General features: G+C 38.6%; 2 protein-coding genes across 2 annotated transcripts; one reads left to right on the top strand and one right to left on the bottom strand.

The window, feature by feature from the left end:
- The first annotated feature begins 2,040 nt into the window (after positions 1–2,040).
- On the top strand, positions 2,041–5,819 carry LOC135071554 (eukaryotic translation initiation factor 4E-like). Its single transcript, XM_063965327.1, has 5 exons — positions 2,041–2,214; positions 2,868–3,034; positions 4,540–4,714; positions 5,293–5,389; positions 5,611–5,819. The coding sequence occupies exons 1-5, from the start codon at positions 2,191–2,193 to the stop codon at positions 5,742–5,744; spliced, it is 597 nt and encodes a 198-aa protein (XP_063821397.1). The 5' UTR covers positions 2,041–2,190; the 3' UTR covers positions 5,745–5,819.
- A 479-nt stretch (positions 5,820–6,298) lies between these two features.
- Positions 6,299–23,559, bottom strand: LOC135071269 (uncharacterized). The gene is made up of 8 exons (XM_063965061.1): positions 23,444–23,559; positions 18,932–19,057; positions 13,887–14,042; positions 13,242–13,400; positions 9,168–9,320; positions 8,225–8,548; positions 6,551–7,669; positions 6,299–6,469 (listed from the first exon to the last, which is right to left on the bottom strand). The coding sequence occupies exons 1-8, from the start codon at positions 23,460–23,462 to the stop codon at positions 6,357–6,359; spliced, it is 2,169 nt and encodes a 722-aa protein (XP_063821131.1). The 5' UTR covers positions 23,463–23,559; the 3' UTR covers positions 6,299–6,356.
- Between the last annotated feature and the right edge of the window lie 241 nt (positions 23,560–23,800).

Here is a 23,800-nt window from a genome sequence, read left to right as displayed (position 1 = left end):
AATAAACAATAATTTGATTTTCTTTAGTTGAAAAAGAGTCTACAGTTTTTAGCGTCATTCCCTCGCCACGCACTGATTTTATAATTTTGCGCTTTAATATGTAATTAGAGTGAATGATATTTAGTTGAGTTTAAAGTACGATACGAAGTTATCCTCAGACCATACCTACTGGCTTTGCGGTAGCCGTTTTTTGAATTAGTGCAAACGTGCCAGTTGTTACCGAAACATGAGTGTTATTCCAGTCACTTCGTCAGTCCCTAGTTGAGTAGCTTTATTGATTATAATAGGAAATTGTATATAATTTAATAGTATTTACGTGTGGTTTTTTGGCTATTTTCGGCACATCGTATTAAGCATCTTATAATATAAAGTTAATCTGCATTTGTGTTAAGTTTTACTCCAAATCTTCAGTCCCTAGAGCGTCAGGCCCTAGCTTTAAACGGCACTTGGGACTAAATTACTAGTTAGGAAATGATGTTTTTTATATAGTGATAATAACAAAACAACTACATTATGTGTATTAACTTATCTATAAATGTTAAGGTTAAAAGTTTTATACTTTATTAGAAGTCATATAGGAGTAATGTAGTATGAAAAAATTGAAAATTATAACTTCTCCTAAAATAAAGCATAAAGTGACTGGCCCTTTTAGACAAAACATAATTAATTAATAAACAATAATTTACACTAATAAAGTATTCAAAAGCATCTTAAAAAAGTTACGGACAAAATGACGTCGAAAATATACAGATTTTTATGGAATGACCCACATAGATTATTAAAATTATAATAATAGTTTAGGTACCTACAACGTTTTTATTTCTGTGGTATTTATTTTTAGGGTTCCATAAACAGTTTTCAGCTTGATATAGCTCAATGAACTTAAAAGTTTCCGCAGTGCTCATATTGTTAGCCATTTCATAAGTTTTCACGAATGCTGCGCAAAGTAAATTAAATCACAAGTACGCGTGCACATTCAATCGCAACTCCGAGCAAACTGATGCGTCGTAAGACGTGTGGACAGGACGCCGGACGTTCGCGCCAAAACCCTTTGATCCGTGCCACAAAAACCGACAACAAACGGATAAGTGGCAGACGCATCTGCGGACGTGAAATACCTACAACAGACGCGCAAATTACCCCGTCTACACGTCGGCGGACGCATCAGCAGATGACGTCTGCAGATGCGTCCGCCGACGTGTAGAGGAGCCTTTAGATTTTAAATTGATCCACGATACTGGAAGAAAATTGCATCCTAAAAAGAAGTCTATGCGTTTCGACGACTCGTTTATAATGCGAACAGCTAGGGACTGGAATTCGCTGCCTGCTGCTGTATTTCCTGAACACTATAATCCGGGCGTTTTCAAGGCGAGAGTGAATAGGCACTTACAGGGCAGATATGTACCATCCTAGACTGCATCTCACTTAACACCAGGTGCGATTGCGATCAAATACCTGCCTTGTCCAGCAATGCTGGACCAGCATAAAAAAAGTATGTAATAGCAAAAACATTTCGCAATTGAATCTGTGAGGAAGGAATATGCTGAGCATTGACGTAGCCTCCGTGTCAATGACCCTGGAGGATACCGTCGGGTTTTAGTGGGTAGGTTAGGCCCTGCCCTTCTGGCTAGGTGAATCCCACATAAACCACTGGCCGCCCCCATTCGGCCAGTAGGTATGCGCAAAGCATTTCCCGACAAAAAAAAAATGGTCTAGCGAGTCAACAAAGAGCTGAAATGTCTTCGCAGTGTGGATACTTTTCTCTTGCTGATTGGGTTGAGTTTATATCTGAAAACAGGTTTAATATTCTCTGGCAGAGTGGCAGGATTGGCCTCACATAATTATCAGAATCGTTCTCATGCAGCGTAGGAAGTTAGGAACGCACTATTTAGGTACGGCACTGCTCATTAGAAACTTCTCATTCACGCCCATGTAGGGTTTGGTGAGCACTATTTGGGAACCGCTGACCTAAACACTGAATTGTATGACTGTTGTTTTTGCAAGTTGCAACTTGAGTGGACTGGACCACTCGATAGCGTTGTTGTTGAAAGTGCACCATCTACCAGTCGAGTTCCTGAAAAGTTTTGCTTTACTCAGTTTTCTTACTAGTATCGTTACAATTAAGTAGGCTTTGATTTTTTTTATTAAATTATCTGACAGAATTTGGACAGAATTGAAATTATCTTCAAGATGACAAATACAAAGCTGCCAGTGGTGAGTAATTTCATGCAGTAAAGTTTTGTAGGTAATTTAGTTAATTATTATAAATTAAGTCATTCTGTGTTGATAAATTAATTACTGGGTAGGTCATCGATAAATATAGAGCCACACCCAATCAATCAATCTTCCACCGCACACATTTAATACATACTCGTAGGTAGGTACATCACCCTACCGATTTTCATAACGACTAGGCCACATAGGCTATGTTAGAAATAGCATCCGAAATGTTTAAAAGAGGTTTGGGGCTGATTGTCAATATCTACATGATAACTACCTCACCTGAAAAAAAAACTTAATAAAAACAAAACACCTCTAAAGTTGTGTCTAAAGTACACCACAATATTCGAGCGGCGCGCCGGGGTTCTAACACCCTTTCACAAACGATGCAGTGAAGCAGCAAATCGAACGCACAGCATTGAATAGAGCTCTGTGATTGGTTCGTGTGTGGCCCTATGCGTCCACGAGCCTTGTGAGACCTCATAGTAATGTTTGTGAATACGGGCGTAATTGTTTTTGTTATTGTTGTATTGTTATTGTACTTTTTTCATTTTTAATTTTTGTTTAGGATTGTTAAAAACACGTAAAAGCTTTAGTTGTGAGTTTGTTGTTGAAATGTGCTAGGTATAATCCGATACTATTCTCAGTTACCGCCCCAACCGGAGAAGGTTAAGCAGGAGGATGCGCCGGCGGAGCCCATCAAGCATCCGCTGGAGAACACGTGGGGCATGTGGCTGTACGCCGAGAGGACGCGCAACTGGAAGGACGACCTCATCGAGCTCACCTCCTTCGACACGGTCGAGGACTATTGGTGGTGAGTGCTGTCAGTGCCGTAAAGCCTGCGGCCAGAGTAAATACAAATGAGTAGGTCATCTTCATAGAAACGCACCGAGCGCGGTTTGTATGTGAGCGCGCGCCAATACGTATGCGGCGGAAGATGACCTACTCATTTGTATTTACTCTGCTGCGGCCATTTAATTGTTCCGCCTCTTAGTGCCCCCAGAGTCTACGCCTGGGGCACCGGTGGTACCACCCTATTATAGTTACCTGGTAAAAGTTCGGCCAAACCAATGCGTGTAGCCGGCGTGCACAATGGCGATGGCGATGGCTAATTCATCAATTCCCAAGCGGCCGCATATGACCGCGTAACAACAAAATTGATTTCTATTTTGTTTCGATTCACGGGGCTTGAAGGGCCAAAAAGATGATGCAATGCGGTGTGTCATACCAAAGATAATCAGATAACATATTTAATACATCATACATCCAACATGTAGGTACCTACTTAATTTAGGTAGATTTATACTTATTTCCACACCCGACCGACATTAGTGTAAGTCTAAGAGGAACGTGGATTCCCAATTTCCCATTAGATACGATGTAAGATGTCCTTCTCAGGGTTTCTGATAATACTTATTAGTATTTGTAAATCATCATCATCATCATCATTTCAGCCATAGGACGTCCACTGCTGAACATAGACTTCGCCCAATGCTTTCCATGATGATCGATTGGTAGCAGCCTGCGTCCAGCGCTTCCCTGCTACTTTTATGATGTCGTCGGTCCACCTTGTGGGTGGACGTCACACGCGGCCTCCATTCCAGAAGCTTGCTGCCCCATCGGCCGTCAGTTCTGTGTACCTACTATGTGCCCTGCCCATTGCCACTTCAGCTTGCTAATCCGTCGGGCTATGCCAGCGACTTTTGTTCGTTTACGGATCTCCTCATTTCTGATTCGATTCTGAATTTGTAAATACAAATAGCCTACTTAAGTATATGTATAAAAAAATCGCGTGATTTTTAAATCGGCTGGCTTTTAACCAATATTCCCCACAGTCTTTACCACCACATAAAGCTGCCCTCGGAGCTGTCTCCCGGCTGCCAGTACTTCGTGTTCAAGCGGAGCGTGCGGCCCGAGTGGGAGGACGCCGCCAATCGCGTCACGTTTGATATAGCACGCCAAATAAATAAATACTCTGTCCAAGATGCTATTTGATGCTATTAGTCGCGAGCACTCGCGGGTCGCGGACCGCGGGACGGACAAGTCGTTTATGCTCAAAATGCCAATTTCTAACGCTGCGGCACCTCAGATCATAGAATTCCCTTCTATGATCTGAGTGCGGCACACTAGCGCGATGACGACGCCCGCAGGAAACCGAGTGGGCCCGAAGGATTTGTCGACCTAAGTTGGCCACGTTTCGAGTAGGGGATGATGTATCTGTACTATTAGTATTATACTGTGCTTCTAAGCACATTATTCTGTTTTGTGTTCTAACAGAAATAGAAGAGTGTTCTAGCTTGTAACCAATGTTTTCCACAGTCTCTACCACCACATAAAGCTGCCCTCGGAGCTGTCTCCCGGCTGCCAGTACTTCGTGTTCAAGCGGGGCGTGCGGCCCGAGTGGGAGGACGCCGCCAACCGGCGCGGAGGCCGCTGGCTCGTCACGCTCGAGAAGAGGCAGTGCGACGAGATGGACAGGATATGGGTCGAAGTGGTGAGTCCTAGTTTATACTGATTGGTCAGACTGACGCGAAGTACCGTATTTGTGGTGTCAAGCCCCAGAAGGGGGAGAATTGACTATGAGGAGGGACATGGATCAGATAAATTTTTAGGGAGTCAGCAAAGCGCCCGGGGAAAAGAGCCCAGAGCAAGTACCCGCGCGCTCTTCCGAGATTCGGTTCGTACGCCGTGAGGCAGGAAGAACCATGGGTGGTGGTGGTCTGATTTCATTCTCGTACTCCCGCACAATACCTACACATAACTTTGTATGTATCAGATGAACTTGACACGTAGTCGGCCGTTTGGTGTAGTGGTTCAGAACGGACTACTATGCCGAGAGGTCCCGGGTGTCCCGGGTTTGATTCCCGGCCGGGCAGATATTGAAGGCAGCTGTACCATCATACTTACCACCTTAGTGTGAATTGTCCTATGTCTATTGGTCTACGTGGTTCCTGTATACATACGAGTACCTACCTACTATACCAATTATACCTACTGAGAAATTTCTTTAATTAAATTTTGTGCCCAGTCAGCTTAGTAACTTTTTTTCGAATCTTTTTTGGATACTTTCAGGTACTCTTAATGATCGGGGAAAACTTTGAAGATGCCAATAGCGCGATTCGTGGAGCAGTGGTGAATGCGAAAGCAAAACAAAATAAGAGCAAAATAGGTAAGATTAAATTCTGCATATCTAAGCTCCATTTTGTATTATTTCACACGCTACTTTTTATATAAAACTTTTTATATTTAATAAAAACTATACTTAAGTATAATTATAGATACTTAGGTAGCTAAGTTGCGGTTCGTTTCATTCTATTGCAATTTAGTGTAAATCTCGGGAAAAATAGCCGATGTAGAGCTTTTTTTACATGCTTTTCCGTTTTTATACAGGTATTTGGCTTGCCGACAAAACAGACGAAAAGGCCATTTTGAAGATTGGCAGAAAGATTAAAGACGAACTGGGTATAAAGTGGAAGATAACATTTCACGCCCACAACTCCAACTTCACTATGCATAGTCTTTAAAAAGAAAAGCGATTATAAATTTAATGTACCTAGGTAGGTGTTGCTTCAAGTAATCGTGAAAGAAATCGTTTAATTTTGTATGTTTCTATTATTTAATTAATTAATTTAAATAAGTAACTTTATATTTAATCGTAAAATTAACATAAATAAATATTAAATACACATAATCGTTTAATTTGTGTAATTAGTTCATTTGAATGACTTTGTATTTAATCGCAAAATTAACATAAATACTTAAGGATACTTTTACTGTAAAATAAATTGATAACTAAGAACTTGTTTAATTAATTAATCACAAAATACGACTACGAGTATGATCGGTTGTGATTGTAATAATATCGGCTTACATACAGCCTATTTCAGTTCATTGGCATGAGTCTCGTATCGATCAATGTTTACTGTAATTTATGCCTTCATTCATGGCGTTACTTGCCTAAAGTTCTCGTAAAATATGCTGGCATTGGCAACATTTTATAGTCGAATAGGTACGTATACTTACGATGATTCCTTCGTCAGGTCTATTCCTTCTAAAAGTAAGATAATAAACAAGAATAGCAATAATATAAACTTTATTTTTAAGCTAAACGAACAAGAAGACGAATAATTAATTACTTATAATATGGTGCAAGTTCGAGAGTTGGTTTGATTCCTCACTTCTGTCTCTATCGTCTCTTCTATTTTGTGGACAGTATCTTCAGCTCCATCTATGCCCTTGTGTACATTTTCTGAAAACAACATTGTTTTTCATGCTCTGTATTTGTAATAAAAACAAAAGTAACTAACAGCGACGAGAAAAATATACGTACCAACAACGTGATCCTCGATAACCTTTCCTTTGCCGATGCAGGAATTTTCTTTGTCCTTTATTGATTGAAACATTCGAGCAAATCTACCCTTTTCTTTGCCAACCACGACGTCGGTTTCTTCGTTCAGCCCGTCGTGAGCGTCTATGGCGTCCTCGCTCCTCACGATGGGCATCACAGCCTGCGTCTTGGTCTTGCCGGCCTGCGGGCTAGACTTATCCGACCCGCAGGGGATCGTTTCGTTTTCTGACTGCCCACCTTCACTTTTTTGCCCATCATCGCTATGTTTACTCAGAACCGGACTCATCTGCGACAGATCAGGAACATGTAATAAATCTTGAAGCAAAGGAGACTTTGGAGGCGGCGAATTAGCAATTTCTGCAATTTTTTCTGGCACTCCTAGTGATTTAATTTCATCGTGGTGCACTATGGGTTCTATTGTAGTAGTTGTTTTTATTATGTTTTCCACAACTTCCACTTTTCCTGTCACCTCATCTTTGATAACTTGAACGGTTTCTTGTATTTTTTCTTCAGTTTTTCCAACCATCGCCTGTATGTTATGCATCGCGTCCTTCACGGTGGCTTTTAATGTCGGGGAAGACGGGGCAATATCATCTTTGTTTACGTCGGGGATGTCGTGCGGGGTTACGTTTTCGTTCTCAAGGTCGTTTATATTTACTATGTGGGAGCCGCTGACGTTCGCCTCCAGTGAGTCGATCGATCCGATCTCCTCGCTCGCGTTTCCATTCACGTTGTCTGCAGTTACATGCTCGTCTATATTCGAGTTCGTGACGTCCTCGATCGTGAACGGCTCCTCGTGTTTGCTCATCGCGGGCACTTTCTGTAGGGGTGGCAGTTCCGTGATGGACGTTTGCAGTTTCTCCTCGGTGACGATGCTGAAGTCGTTGTTGGTGAAGTCTGCGTTGGAGCCCTTGGTGGCGGTGAGCAGCGTGTGGCAGCCGCCGCAGGCTACGTTGTCGACGACGAAGCCATTCATAGCGGTGACCCGCTTCGGCGAGTATTGATTGGGGACAGCCTCATTAGCGTTGTCGGCGTCGTCGATTTCCTCCAAACAGAGTTTATTGTGGCGCGACTCGCCGCAGGTGTAGAGCAGCCCGTTGTCTGAAACAGGCAGTTCACGTGTGCGAGGTACGGCCGCCGACAACAAGTGGCGACTCGACACTGCTCACACAGCCGGCGGACTAATTTATTGTCGGACGCGTACCAAAGCCCATTGGAAATAAAAGTGGAGGATATGTGTTATGGAATCGATTGCGTGCAAGGTCAACGAAAATAGATTTTACTGAGTGGACACGATTTTATACGGAAATCGGTCGGTAAGCGATATGGTAATTTAGGAAGGAACAGCATGTTAATATATTATTATTATTTCAAATTAAGTAAAGTGTAGAGCAGTGTCATTAGATTAACAATGATGTATGGATGTATGTACTCGTAACTCTCATGTAGGCGTTAATTAAGTAGGTAATGGTACAGTTAGTTAATCGTATTGATTTTGGTATACTACCGCACGCTACTTAGATTTGTTGGTACTAACTTGGATAAAATTAGGCAAAATTATTATTATTATTACTTTTTTTATTTTTATTGATTTTAAAGTGAATTGTTTTAGGTTAAAAATGTAGATTTGATTCGATTAATTAAATTGTAATTTACCTGTAACAAAGGCGGTGTGCATAGCGCCGCAAGCGACAAGCTTGAGCTGATATCCGTCGAACATCTGTTCCATGTCAATCTCAGCTGGCTCCGTGACATTCTCCACCTCTCGTGGCATTCCCAGCTGTCCCTTCTCATTGGACCCAAAGGCCAGAATTTTACTCTCGTCCATAGACAACAGGAAGGTATGAGAGGCTCCACAACAGGCACTTTTTATAGGAATATCTATGGGCAGCACCTCAGGCACGTACACGGTGGTCGCAGGATTCTTTATGCCGAGTTTTCCATTCTCGTTGTCACCCGTGACGAACACCGCTCCTTGAGCTATAAAAATGTGTCGGTTATATTTCCAAAGTACTGCCAAATATTGTGTAGCAAGTTTCGATGTCGTGATAAATGTACATTGTTTGAACTTTAGACTTTTTGGTAAGATTTTCAGACGGGTGATTTGTAACTAGCATCGTAAAAAATGTGTCTTTATCTATAGCACTATACTTTTTGCTAAACAGGTAAAGTTAGGTACTGAAATAAATTATTTAGGACTAGAGTTCAGATAAAGGCGTTTTTATATCCGAATCTCACGTCACGTCCACCGTAGGGTGCCTAGACTTTATGTTGGCCAATCTCACAAGTAGGTTTGAGAATAAACTGCAATTTCTTTAAAAGTACTAATCTATAAATGTAGGCATTAGGCGCTAGTCGGATGATATTATGCCCTTTGTTCCGGGACTAACATTGAAGTTAAAAAATCATGCTTCATCAGTAATAGTTACCTACTTACCTTAGCTAGTAGAGATCGATTAGTGCGTTATTATGTATGAAAGGCTATTAAGGCATAGGTCTGTATATTGTGCTTACATGCACTTGCTAGATACAATCACCCATTCTTAAGCTTCCAAAGAATTCTAATATAATTTTTAAGCCAAATGTATGCATTACGCACTGGTAATAAAGACGGTGTGGTAGTAGCCGCACTCGACGAAGGCGATCTTCTCGACGAAGTTGAGCTCGGTGAAGCGCACGCACGAGCGCGTGTCCTCGCCCAGCCCCAGCTGCCCCTCCGTGTTAGAGCCGCATACGAATACGCGACCCGAATCTGTACAATAAATTACATCTGTGAGGGATGCTGTTGTGATGACTCTACTTGACATTCTGCAAGTGAGAGAAAGACTTTCCATAAACATTCTCGTAAATAACACATTTCAAGTTGCTAATACTCAGATGTCCTTCATAGTTGCCGCACACAGCGGAATTCTCCAACTTCCCCGGTGTCAGTGATGAGTCGCGCGATAGATAGACGTTTGACATGGCTTAATCGGACTGGGAGTTTAAAACTGGAAATGATTACACATTCCACGCAAGATCTCGAATTCAGAGGGCCCATTGCCCAGCCACAAAAGCAACAATGGACATGGCGCACAATTTTTGTTGAAGATGCCAAAAAAAACTACAAAAAATTAGAATGAATACTGTATTTTTACTTTTTTGATATCTTTAAAAATGACTGAAATATTCAAGCTCAAAGTGCGCTCTTCCGCTAGGAGCGATTTTCCGCGCGGATTTAGAAAATGTGACGTAGTAACATGAAAAGCTGCATGTAAGATATTATCTGTGTACAATGGTTAGAATGGTTAGTAGGAGAGCCGAAGCGGGGATTTCGGGACTTACTAAAGAGTGGCAGACTAACATACAAGGAAATACTTTGTACCTGGTTGATTACCTCTAAGTATGAATTTTGAGTGACGATGGAAACTAGCCTAGATGGAGGTCACATGAAATTGAACTTCTGATTCTTCATTGATAAAGACTTATCATTTACTTATCTACTACCTTATCATTTTGTATTCCATTTTCAAGTCACTTTTTTTTCGCTTACTGTTTAAACAAAACGTGGGATTTTTTAAATCTCAGGTCATTTGAACGCACATCTGAACGATGTCTGGTTTTAATTTCTTCAGTTACTCCGTGACCATGGCGCTTGCAACAGTGCCGAAATATTGGAAACTCAAAACTAAGGTACATGGTAGCAATCCCGTCAGTAATATAATAGGAAAATGTCTTGAAAAATAAGTAAATCGTATATTACTTTATGTAACTAATTTTATTATGTATCATACTTATAAGTATTTTCTAGTTCTAGAAAACGATTCCAAGGATTCCACTTTTCTATTCATAGATGATCAAGATAAAGAGTTATTTATTATAAATTGCTCTTCCACCATTTCAATTATTCTATTTTACATCTTACTTGATGAAATCTTTTTCAATTTTATTTACATGGTCCTAACATTTTCACCATTCCTCTGCACCAATTTGTGAGGTACACCTGAAACCCCCGATAAAGCAGCTATTGTAAGAATAATATTTAAAAAAACCCTCTTTCTAACGCAGTTAGGTAATAAACTAAATGTATCCAATTTCACTCCAACTTACTGTCAACTCAACGACGCGCTTTAAAATCAAAGATTGACTTTGAATTATGCCTTATTTTACAATACACATTGAAAACAATATGACTTCCTTGAGCTTTTTCGACTTTTTCACAAAAATAACAAATAGGCATGAAGAGATTACAAAATTTCTGCAGCGACTGACAGTTCACTTGATTTACGTTGACAGGTGATAATAAAGCCATAGACATTTGCCATATGAAAGACACACTTTTCCAATATTTTTGTTTGCCATGAGATTCTGGTACACCTATACCTATCATTTAATGAAAAGATAAACTATTTTTTTTTCAGCACAACGAAAATCTGCTTTGGCGCGTAGCAATGCAACGTGACATCTACAGTTCGGACTTCTTTATGCGTCCACTACACATAAAATAAAATTCGAACTGTCGCACATTTTTTTCTTTTTAATTCTTATTCAGTAAAAAATGTTTTTGAAACCATCATTTAAAATTCAAAAGTTATTATCATATGACAGAACTTATGACCAGACTATGTACATTGAATAAAATATTTTTATTTTTATCATCAAGCTTAGCAGTCTAATAAGTTACTATGACACTCGAGTTAATCCACATTCAGCACCATAGCCTCCCCTTCTACAAGGCCCTCTACAAATGTCAAAACGTCACTTAACCCTTTTAGCACCAGTTCTTTTGTTTTTGAGAAGATGTACCCAAATTTTTATATCAATTTAATTATAGTCCAGTCGTTTGGTACAAATTAACGTGGTTACCTGGAAAGTGTTCCGTGAGTTTTGAAAATTGGTGATTAAAATAGATTTCGCTATGCTCTCTGTTAGTCTGTTAGTTAAGTGTGATTGCCGCGCTCGTTGCGAAATTGGAAAAATGTTGCCTTAGAGAAGATTTTTGATAGTTACATTCTTGCCTATTTCGTCGTTCCAAATGACGTTCACTGCTGGACAAAGGCGAGAGGCCTTTGGGTTTTCCATAGGTTTTTCATAATGAACAGTCCTGCGCTGCCCGCATTCAGGTTCTTCCCGCGACCTTTACCAGATCGTCGGTCCACCTAGTAGGAGGCCTGCCCACGCTACGTCTTCCAGCCCGTGGTCGCCACTCAAGAAATTTTCTGTCCCAATGGCCATCGTCTCTACGAGCTATGTGTCCCCCCGCCCACTGCCATTTGATTTTAGCAATTCTACGTGCTATGTCGGTCACTTTGGTTCTCCTGCGGATCTCCTCATTTCTGATTCGATCACGCAGGGAAACCCCGAGCATAGCCCGCTCCATTACCCTTTGGGTGTGGGTGACCTTGAGCCTTCTTATGAGGCCCATAGTAAGCGACCACGTTTCAGAACCTTAAACTTTCCTATTTATTTCACGACTAGCTTTTGCCTGCGGCTTCACCCGCGTGAAATTTAGTGTCACAGATCGGCATAAATTATAGCCTATATGTTAATCTGGGTTACAAACAATAATATTGTACAGTTTCAACAAAATCCGTTGAGTACTTTTTGCGTGAAAGAGTAACAAACCTGAGACACAGGAATCTTCCTAGTTCAGGTATCAACCCACCAACATTCTTACTTTTTGTTTTTCCTGATTGTTTGTTATCATAATATTATCTGTTATGTTGGTGAGAAATAAACATTACTTTACTTTATTTTAAACTTCTAGACATCCAAACTTTCGCATTTATAATAATAGTAGGATACAATTATGTAATGTAGAAACAAACAAGGCAAAAAAAAATGTATACTTCAGCAACGCAATTTTTTTTATACTTCAGCATATTTAGGACACCCGGCAGCGTGTCCTGCCATGATCAAAGAAAAAAGAACTCGCAATTTAGCAGGTACATTAATTTGACTGTTTCACAACTCTAAATCTATTTAACTTACATTACATGAAATTTATCACATTTATCAAAGGTTCTTAGCTTGTCTATGTCCCAAAAATTATAAAATGAAAAAAGTAGTTGTCAAAAACCTTTTTTAAGGCGGATTTTTTTCAATAAGGCGGGCGCGCGCGCGGCTGTAAACGAGGTCACAAAATTCGGAAAGAACATAGCGAAATTTATTTTTTCACCAATTTTCAAAAATTCCGGAAAACTTTCCAAGTAAAATTAACAAATAACTGGACTATTTACTCGTTATTGAGCACAGAGACACAAACTTGGTTATTTTTCCAGAAAATTTATATTTAAGTGCATAAATGTAAAAATGGCTTCATAGTGCACAAAATTGGCAATAGGTGGCATAATAATGGTTACTTTTATAGCGCCTAGTTTGAAATGTGATTGAACGATGACAACTAACAACAGTTGTCAGTTAGGTAAAATTTCATTTTAGTTGGAAAAAGACAAAAAGTGGTAAATGGGTTAACGTGCGGGGGCTGCAAAATCATGTTGTGACGTCACGCGCGAATATTGGAAATTTTTGAAAATTTTAAAAAGTCCGTAAACTTCTCGAGGCTCTATCTTCGGTAATACTGGATGGATTGAGGTGAAATAAAAACTAGTGTAATGTGTGTGATCTAAACTTTAAATTAAGTCATAATTTAACTTAATATTACAACTTATGCGTGTTGTCCATTGGCACTGACCCGTGAGGATAGCAGAGTGGTTGCTGCCGGCAGAAACCTGGCGCACGCGGGCAGATTCGGCGTCCAGCTCCACGCACTGAGGCACGGAGTGGTGCTCCATGTCGCCGGTGCCCAGCTGGCCCTCGTCGTTGCAGCCCACGGAGTACACTGCACTGTTGTCTAAAACAGAAGAAGTGGAACCAAATCAAATCGAAGGCAAGAGTGTAAGCTGTTGGTTTTTGCGACGTTTATCTCAAGAGATAGCAGCTAATCCACATGAGGTCATGCTGATGAAAAATATCTTTCATCGGGTGGGTTGTCAGAACTGAGATTGGAGCTTTGATATCAGACTTTATGAACTCTTATAGTCTTTGACATGGCTCTATGAGACCGACAGCTCTGAATTACGAATCATACTACTTTTGAATGGAGTGTGTTCAATCTGGGAATTCAATCCAGAACCTCTGAATGGAGACAGTCTCATCAAACCTGTGACGAACACGGTGTGCGCGCGGCCACAGGCCACGAACATGACGCGGTGCGGCTTGAGCCACTTGACGCAGCTGGGCCGCGTCACCTCGTCCTTGTGGCCGAGCCCTAGCTGCCCCCACGCGTATCGAGAAAATGCAACCTTCAGATCATAGAGCCATCAAATAACTGTCAAACCTGTGACGAAGACCGTGTGCGCGCGGCCACAGGCCACGAACATGACGCGGTGCGGCTTGAGCCACTTGACGCAGCTGGGCCGCGTCACCTCGTCCTTGTGGCCGAGCCCCAGCTGCCCCCACGCGTTCCCGCCGAATACGAACACCCTCCCATTCTCTGCAACAACGAACAGGTTTTACAGGTTCTCAGACTGTAGAAAGAACTTTTCTGCTAATGAGGAAGTAAATTGCCGATGATTGTTTCATGACTAGTTTCTGCTTCGGTTATCATTTCGAAGGACACTTTTCTCAGAAAGAATACAATTTCAATCAAACATGAAAAAAAGTGATTTTGAGAGATACTGCACGAGACTGAGACGATATTTTTTATGGGTCCATATTTGGTTGCATAAAAAATATTGTCATAATTTAAGAGTGCATAAAGTTTTTTGGCATACTCATCATTTCGCATAACGTTCATACAGATTAAATCATAAGGCATATTTTTTTTGCCATAACCACTTTTATTATAATAATATTTTAGTATATTTTTTTTTTGTATTCTTGTTTTTTAATAACCATAAATATTACCTTTCATAATATACAAAATACCATAATTTCAACAAATATGAAATATAAAAATGTTATACATATAAAATATAAGTAACAAATATAAATAGACAAGCAAGCATGCAATCAAACAGCAAGCATGCAAGCAAGCTGCAAGGAAGCATGTAAGCATGCATGCAAGCAAGGATGCAAACAAGCAAGCCTGCAAGCAAGCAGCAAGCAAGCATGCAAGCAAGCAGCAAGCATGCAATCAAGCAGCAAGCACGCAAGCATGCAAGCAAGCAGCAAGCAAGCAGCAAGCAAGCAGCAAGCAAGCATGCAAGCAAGCAAGCAAGCATGCAAGCAAGCATTAGGATTGCCTTATCTCCGGCGCTGCGGGAAGTGCGGTCCTTCCGCTCTGGCGTAACATATACCCGGCATGCCATGCTCGCTTCCGCAGCTTCGGCTTGCTGGTCGCCTTCGGCGACCAGCCTCAGCCGCTCCAGCTCGCACGGCTGCCGGATACATATATGTTACAGCGAGCGAGGACCGCACTCCCTCCGCGCCTCCGGCTTTTAAATTACACTCTAGTATAGGGCAGACTAGTACCACGTGGAAGAGACCACGGCCAGTCGGGATCTACATAATTCTAGACCAGGCAAGCTTAATGTTGTAAAAGAAATGTGGACTGTATAATATGTGCGTTATAAAAGATAAGAGGGATTCGAGATCAATCAGAATGTATTTTCACGAGCTTAACGGCCGAATACTGAAACACTACTCAAATCTGTCACTCAGCTGACGGGCTCCTAAATTTAAGTATCCTTCAATTTTAAATGGTATTCTCAAACGCTACTCAACGGATTTGAAGCCGTGATCAGCTAAGCAGCTCTCAATGTTTACATAATGGCAACATTTACCAAAAAAAGTATGTTTTCATTTACACAAATGATAACTTTACGTCTTTTATCCATTACACGCAGCATCGTTTGGTTATGTATTGTCTTTTATGGAAATATAATCAATCAACTTAACATAGAACAGTTTATTTTTAGTTTCTATTATATATAAATCTCGTTTTATCATATAAAAATAATAATGCTTGCATTTTTATTTAATTAAAAAAATAATTTTAAATATGATACTTTTTATTGTTGAAATCTATTAAGTGGCGATCGTGGACCGAAACGTAACCACAATTGACATTTATCATTGTTGACTGACAGAGCATCAAATTGACAAATCAACAACTCTTGGAAATGCTGCTATGCGATGTCCCCTTAATCCTCAGAAATAGGCATGTTTATGTAAAGCGATTTCATAGCAGCTATTTTGGTTGTTACTTCGTGCACTATACGATGCACAGTTGGCTGTTAGATGTGGAAGATATCACCTAGTACACGTTCATAACTTCCCGTTGCGTAGAACAGTAGGGTTATAATAAGTATTTGGTCCACTGGTTGTATGGCATTTGGTGAGGGGTTTCAAAGAGCTTCCAAATTATGAATCCAGAAACAACACCGTTTCTTTAGAGACGCGGAACCTCGCTCGGAATTGCATGTCATTATAATAATATTTTTCAATAGCGTTCAGCCTTATTGCGTTCCTGCGATTAGATCTAGGTATTTCCTCGAGGCTCGAAAGAAATGATAACGATGACACACATTATTTACCACTATTTAGGTCGTTTTAGGTATAACAATAGGATTTAAGATACCGCGCAAGCACTCTCAAATTTAACAGCTGCTTAAGACGATTTGACAGTTGTTTGAGTAATGCTTAGCGTTGAATGGCGTTTCAGTATGCGAAAATTCATTTAAGTGGCGTTTGAGTGCAACTTAATTTGAGAGGTGCTTAAAAATTGAGAACTGCTCAGATATTGTTTTGAGTATGCGAAATGTAAGTTTAGGAGCTGCTTAACTATTTGAGAAGCCGTCAAATATTTAAATGGCGTTTCAGTATTCGGCCGTAAGTTTTCTAAGAGACAGGTCAAAAATTAAGAACAAAATAAATGACAATGACACAGAGAATTTAGTTTTTACAAATCTATAGGCCGAAAGAGTATAAAGGTGGAAGGAGGATTGTTCGCAACATCACAAATACATAATGGACAACACGCATAAGTTGTAATATTAAGTTAAATTATGACTTAAATTAAAGTTTAGATCACACACATTACACTAGTTTTTATTTCACCTCAATCCATCCAGTATTACCGAAGATAGAGCCTCGAGAAGTTTACGGACATTTTAAAATTTTCAAAAATTTCCAATATTCGCGCGTGACGTCACAACATGATTTTGCAGCCCCCGCACGTTAACCCATTTACCACTTTTTGTCTTTTTCCAACTAAAATAAAATTTTACCTAACTGACAACTGTTGTTAGTTGTCATCGTTCAATCACATTTCAAACTAGGCGCTAAAGCTAGGCGGAATTTTTGAAATTTGGTAAATAAATAGATTTCGCTATGTTTTTTCCGAATTTTGTGACCTCGTTTATAGACAACTACTTTTTTCATTTTATAATTTTTGGGACATAGACAAGCTAAGAAGCTTTGATAAATGTGATAAATTTCATGTAATGTAAGTTAAATAGATTTAGAGTTGTGAAACAGTCAAATTAATGTAGCTGCTAAATTGCGAGTTCTTTTTTCTTTGATCATGGCAGGACACGCTGCCGGGTGTCCTAAATATGCTGAAGTATAAAAAAATTCGCGTTGCTGAAGTATACATTTTTTTGTCTTGTTTGTTTCTACATTACATAATTGTATCCTACTAATATTATAAATGCGAAAGTTTGGATGTCTGGAAGTTTAAAATAAAGTAAAGTAATGTTTATTTCTCACCAACATAACAGATAATGTTCAATGTTGGTTGCTCTTATAGACAATATTTATGACTTTAAATGTTATAAATAATTACATTATGTTTATCGTATTTTATTAAAAACAATCTTTAGGAATATAAAAATTATGTTTTTTACATTTATGATTATTTAAATTATGGTATTGAAAATTAGAGAAAGTTATTATTATGCCTATGAAACCATTATGCATTTAGAAAACTATGCATATCAAAGTTTATTCGAAAAAACTTTATGCAAATACTGTTATACCAAACTAAATTATGATGAAAAATGTTATGCGTCTGAGAGGGCACCCATTTTTTATTGCAGATTTTTTCATAATCTTCTGCCAATAAATAACCCAAAGAAATAATTTATGTGGGTAGGTATGTTACCGAAGGTCGATTTTTATATTCACAGAATTGTAGTGCTAGCGGTATAATTGTACATGTTTATGACCATTTTGCGGCAATCATAGGTGCCAAGGTTTTAACTGAAGTCTAGGCTGGTGGTTTTAATGGACTATGCTGAATTCAGAGCATAAAACTGGTCGGGAAACTCGGAAAATTACAGTAAATGAATTCCACTTGTGAAGTACTCACCGACGCCGGTGATTAATTAACTTTTCCGGGTTCATGGGATCTCTGGCTTTTGGCCAAATCTAGAAATTGTTGTTCTTGTTATTTCTCTCATAGATGATCAGAGGAAAGAGCAATACTTAATTTGATTGTTTTTGATTTGGAATTTCTTATAACTTGGAATGGATAAGAAAAATACTCTGTAATTAATGCACACCTGTTATTTGTAGCGAGCACTTCATTTACGGCAGATTAGTTAGAACTGACTCGTCTTGTTTAATGGAAAGTTAATATGTAAGCTCACAGCATCCTAACCGTGCTTTATTTTTTTTGTTTGGAAGAAGACGAAGTGACTACTCATGAAGAAGTGGTTACTACGATTACTTAGGTACCTACTTACGACAATTAGTTATATTACTTACAAAAAATGTACCACATGAAGCAATAAAGATATTATGATTATGATTGTAGTAGCCTAAATCCTACATCTCTTTTGGTTTGAAAAAAGATGGCGGTTAAATTTATAAATTTTGGTTCATGACCTATTAGGCTAGGTTTTCGATATATTAGTGGACTGTATTTCTGCGGATGCTTAAACAGATGCCTAAAGAACGCAGTTGTAAGCTTGCAAATAATAACTGGGACGAAGAGACTGAAGAAAAATGGCGACAGGAAATTTGGAAAGGAAACATGCGCACTTACCAATAATATCTCCGTCGGGCACTCTTCAGGTTTCACAAGCCACACACGATGGTTCCGAGCCGAACACTTGGCAATTATTGTTCTTTAGAGCTGTCTTGCACAAAATCGATATAAAATATAGGTCACGCACAAATTAATAAAGACACGTCTGTCTCAGCGTAGGCGCAAATTAGGAAGGGGCGATGTCCACCGTATGCGTTGCACATTCGTAGATCGCGGTGACAGACGAAGACGGCAACAGCAAAGTGCACATGTTGGAAAGGGATGGGAGATGATGGGATTTAAAATATTTGCAAGCTTACCCTACAATAATTTTATTTTTACAAACCGCAAAAATACGAAATCCAACAATGATTATTATGATTATGAATGACAGCACTATGAATACTTACGACAAATAACTGCACTGTGCTCATCGCCGCAGGAGATGGCGACGATAGGATCGTTCTTGATGAAGAAGTGGCTCGGCTCGTTGTCGGCGAAGTGCGACTTGCCGAATGTGAACACCGCACCCGTTTCTGCGAAGTTCGTAACAGCAGTTAGAAAGATAGAAAAACGTTAAAAAAGAAGTGACGGTAGCCCTATGGTGTCGGTTTCAGTCCGGCCGAATCAAGATCCGAGAAACGTGGATTCCGAATCTCGTCGTCACTGGACTATTGTGGTGAACCCACTCGTAACGAGTATATGTATAAGCTTACCTTGAGTTGTTAACGTTATTAAAAAATTCAGTATCAGTGCAATGATGTTTTTTTAAGTTTTCACATTAGGTAATTGTAAATACACGAAAGAAGCAGGTAAAAGTCTGCTTTAATTAAGTAAAAATATCTTTAAAAGACTTTTTACCTTGAACTTCGAATTTAGGGCTCGTTAAAATTTTGTAGGCACTTCACATTTGTATACAGTGTGGGGCTCATACTTATTTTTATGACCGATACCCTTTATGGTATCGGTTTCCATTTCCTTTTAGTTAGATTATGAACGAGCATTTCACCAACTTGAATATTCAAACATTGAGGATGGATCGTTCGTTCGTTGAACGTAATTTTTTTTTTAAATATGATAAGTAAGGTTACTGGGTACTATAAACTCTAACCACGCTGCACTGTAGAAATACAGGTGAAACTTTAAGCTGTAAGCCTCGCGATTAAAAACCAACTGTTTTCAATTTATATGAAAACTTGTTTTTATGTTATTTTGATTGGAAAAGTTATTTCAGTTGAATAATTTTCAGCTCATTCACAATTTAAATCGAAACCAGAAAATTGGCCACACTCTTTATGGGCCGAAAATGAAACCAATTTTTGTCCGCACTACAGTTTTTATAACTGTAATAAAACACACATATTTTTATTTACACAAAACGTAAAAAAGATGCCTAACGTTTTCTTTTTTCAGGATTAGGTAGTACTGTTGTAACTGAGTCCTCTAGAATCAAAGGCGGCTATCTGACGTTTTTGGCTAATTAATTAATAATTTTCATTACATTTCATGATTTTTACATTCAATGCTTGATACTTTAGCAATATATTGATTTGAAAATAATCACGCTGCTACTGATATTCACAACAATCTTGGTAAGTTAATTTTTCTATTTTTGCTATCTAACATTTGCGTATTTTTTGGGTCTATTCCACTTTGATCACCTGGCTTTGATGACTTTCTTATATAGACAATTTTTTTACAGCATGAAATATTTTAAAGCGTTAATGTTTGTCCGTACATTAAGTTTAAGAGGAGGTGTGATTTGTATGTAGGTGATCAAAGGACAGTAAAATAATAATTTAACTGGAGTCCACTTTGATCACCCAGAGCACCATATCCGTGGGTGATCAATGGACACTAAATTGTCGCTGGAAGTGGACTTTGATCACCTGGGTCATTAAAGTCAGGTGATCAAAGTGGAATAGACCATTTTTTGCACTGTACTATTTTATAGCATTCATTTAGATGTTATCATGTCATGTAAGGACAAACTGTGTCGTAAATTAATAAGTAGGCAATAAGTACTTATCTGACAGGCCATTTCATAGAAATGTAAATGCCATGCGTCATTCTCTACCCCAACTTTTATTACGCTCCATTAGTGGTGGTGAAAATTTCCATCTGACGTCACTTGAGATGACTAAATTACACCGACGCGTAGCTGAACTAAAGGTGCAGGAAAATGTAAAGCAGCCCTTAGGTCACGTGACTTCCGGTGACCTTGTCCGAAGGCTGTTTCGGCTACCTCAAGCTGTCGGAGATCGGTATCATGTCCGAAATTAATAGCACCTTTTTCACGAATAACACTTGTAGCCAGTAATTGTGTATAGAAATACTTGGAATTCTGGCTAAAGAATATAATAGCACTAAAGTGGTATTACATCATTCTAGCAAATACCTATAATATTAATGTGGTATTCGTGGTAATAGTTCGTTCTGTTTAAGTTGATGGACTGTGAGATTTGTCGAGTTAGTATTTAGCAATTTAGATTAACGTGATGGATGGAATTTAACCAAAGTTCGGGCTATTTTTAAATGTCGCTGGTATGGTATAAAGGGTTGTCCGTCACGTACTGAAATAGCATTTCAGATGTTAAGGTCAGTCTTACATACCTATATAACTAATAATTTTAAGTGCTCTACACAACCATGATAAGCATTACCTTTGTCTATGAAAGGAATTTGGTTTTATACTTGATTGAATAATCATAATAGTCATTATGATTTCATTGGAGGAGGCCTATGTTCAGCAGTGGACGTCCTATGGCTAAAAATAATGATGAATAAATGAGGTTTTCGACATTCACGTTTTATCTTAGCATTAAATATGACAACTTTTAGAAATTAAACCCTTTTTAAGTTGCGTAACAAAAGTCTAATGCAAGTATTCGTACATAGATTGGCAACATACACTACGTTTACACTACGGATTTTCTACTAGAGCGCTTACGAGTGGGTAATCAGGCGACTAATGACTACTCAAGTAATATTAGTCCTGTCCCTAATTCCATTACAAATGGACTAAGAAGTCGTAATAGCAGCTTATGTTCAAACGCTGACATAAATCATGATCTTGTTAGCACAAGATACACAATGTTTGGTAGAGTCGGTAATTCAATGAAACTGATTTAGGTTCCCATTAATCTTATAGAAATAACATGAAGAAATAACAACTTGAAGAGTGTTAATATAGAATACGGTAACATAAACATAACATAAGATAAGATATACATAAAATAATATCTCTTTAATTATTTTCTTAGTTTTTTCAAAATCAAAAAATGGATAAAGATTTTTCTTTTTGTTTTCTTTAATAATTGACGAAAATCCTTGGTGTAAATTCCTATTGGAAATTGATGACTTTAGAGCAGTAGTATATAATTTTATTATAATGGTTTTTTTCCCGAAGAAATATATGGTTTTTAGGGTTTTTGACCAATTTTTTCGACAGAAGTTAGCAAAAGTCGTTTGACTTATATTTCCATACCTAACGGCTCTAATATTTTTACTAAGTACATATTTCTGTATCGCCAGAGTACAGGGCAGTTGATTATGCCGGTCGCGGGTTGGCATGCGAGGGTGGTGCTAGCGTGATACGGGGATTTTATTATTATATGCTAATTGCACCGTGTTCGGAAAAAGTGCAGCATAATATACAGGGCGTTTGGCTCAGCAGCACCATTGCACAGATTGTACTTCAGTAAGCTGTATATCAGCCATATCACTACAAGTCAGTACCGAAGTAGTTTTCACTAGTAACTAAATGCAAGTGATATTTCGAAAATAAAATTTAATCAATAATTAAAAACTATTTGTACTCTCCGTAATTTTATTAGGCACAATAAAGGTAATGATATCCTATTATATGAGCGTGATAAAATACGAATTTTCATGGGCTCCATGAAAATAAAGGGCTAATCTTGATTATACTATAAAACTCGACCTCAATTTCTGACCCAAAGTCGTTAGGAATCGATAAGCAAAGCGTGTTCAGGTGACGGCATCTGAGTCTTATTTTTGTACGTAAGTTTATTTTTGAAATGGATCTAAATTGACAATGCTATTTAAAATAAACATGTCCGTTCCATTTATTAAGGCAATTGTAAATTAAGGCAAGGTTGTGTGAACATGTTTCATAAATATTTCTGAAATACAGTAAGTAGTTGCATGAAATAAATTGTACGCACTGTACAAAAGATGCAGTTCAAAGAATAAAAAAGTTGGGGTAGTTGTAAAAAATAGTTATAAATTAGTGTCAAAATGTTGCTCTTACTCACCAGCAGTGTTATTTCCTTCGTCGGACTTTCGTTCAGCTGATTAAATTAAATTTCTAAGTTGATTCAGAATGTTACATTGTGGTGCGATAAAACATCCATTTGAAATGTATTTTTTATGACAGTAATCAATGATAATACTACTACTAATGATAGAAGAATAAAAAAGATGAAATAACACTGTAAAAAAAAGTAAAGTAAAACGTCAATCTGTACAACAAAAGCACTAGATGAAAATATGCTAACACCCTGCAAACACATACTTTGCACCACGTTTCAATTCGCGTTTACAAATAAACTACGTATTTAGCATGCAAGACATTCACTAGAACGACATTGTAAATGGTTCGGGCGTACTTTATAGAATTTCGCATAACCTTAATGACCACCGTAAACTAGGGCATTACAAACAGCGAATGGACACAATTCTTAAGATTAAAACAAAATGAGTCTTTTTTCTCAAACTCTACATTCTGACAGAACACTTTTGGTGGCGGCATTTACCCAACTATCACGATTATGATATGTTAATCTTTCACTATAATTTAAAAATAAAAATCCATTATAATGCGTATGTTTTTGAAACTGGCCAGTGTTCTATCACATTTTTTTTAAACAGATTATAAAATAATGGTGGTCGCTTGTCACCTGGTATGTCATCGGTCATGGCGGCGGCGAGTGGCTAACGGACGGGCATCGCTCGCGTGGGGCGGCCGGCCGCGGGACGACGACTGACCAACACGTGCCACCCTCGCCACCGCCGTTTGTTTACCACGAAATTATACCGCTGGAAAAGAAAAATGGTCTTGCCAGTAAAAATACTTACCAATATTCATAACTTATATTATGTCGAGAACCATTTATGAAACGGGACCCATTTCATTTTGTAAGGAAAATTCGCGCATAAGTTCGTCCATTGTGTTAGTGTGCCAATTTTAAATATAAAAAAAACTGACGTAACGTCAGGTTTTTCTCTTAGAAAACAAAATTTGAATTTAGAATCGT

The sequence above is a fragment of the Ostrinia nubilalis genome, chromosome 4 (assembly GCF_963855985.1).
Source record: "Ostrinia nubilalis chromosome 4, ilOstNubi1.1, whole genome shotgun sequence".
NCBI lineage: Eukaryota > Metazoa > Arthropoda > Insecta > Lepidoptera > Crambidae > Ostrinia > Ostrinia nubilalis.
The sequence above is the reverse complement of the archived record's forward strand: the minus strand, read 5'-3'. Positions and strand labels throughout refer to the sequence as shown.

Excerpts from the sequence above, each read along its gene's own strand:
- LOC135071554 (XM_063965327.1), top strand. The coding sequence starts at position 2,191 with ATGACAAATACAAAGCTGCCAGTG. Across the intron at positions 3,035-4,539 it reads ACGGTCGAGGACTATTGGTG|TCTCTACCACCACATAAAGC; the intron begins GTGAGTGCTGTC and ends TGTTTTCCACAG. Across the intron at positions 4,715-5,292 it reads ACAGGATATGGGTCGAAGTG|GTACTCTTAATGATCGGGGA; the intron begins GTGAGTCCTAGT and ends GGATACTTTCAG.
- LOC135071269 (XM_063965061.1), bottom strand. Across the intron at positions 14,043-18,931 it reads GCACAGTGCAGTTATTTGTC|AGAATGGGAGGGTGTTCGTA; the intron begins GTAAGTATTCAT and ends TCGTTGTTGCAG. Across the intron at positions 9,321-13,241 it reads CCACTCTGCTATCCTCACGG|ATTCGGGTCGCGTATTCGTA; the intron begins GTCAGTGCCAAT and ends TTTATTGTACAG.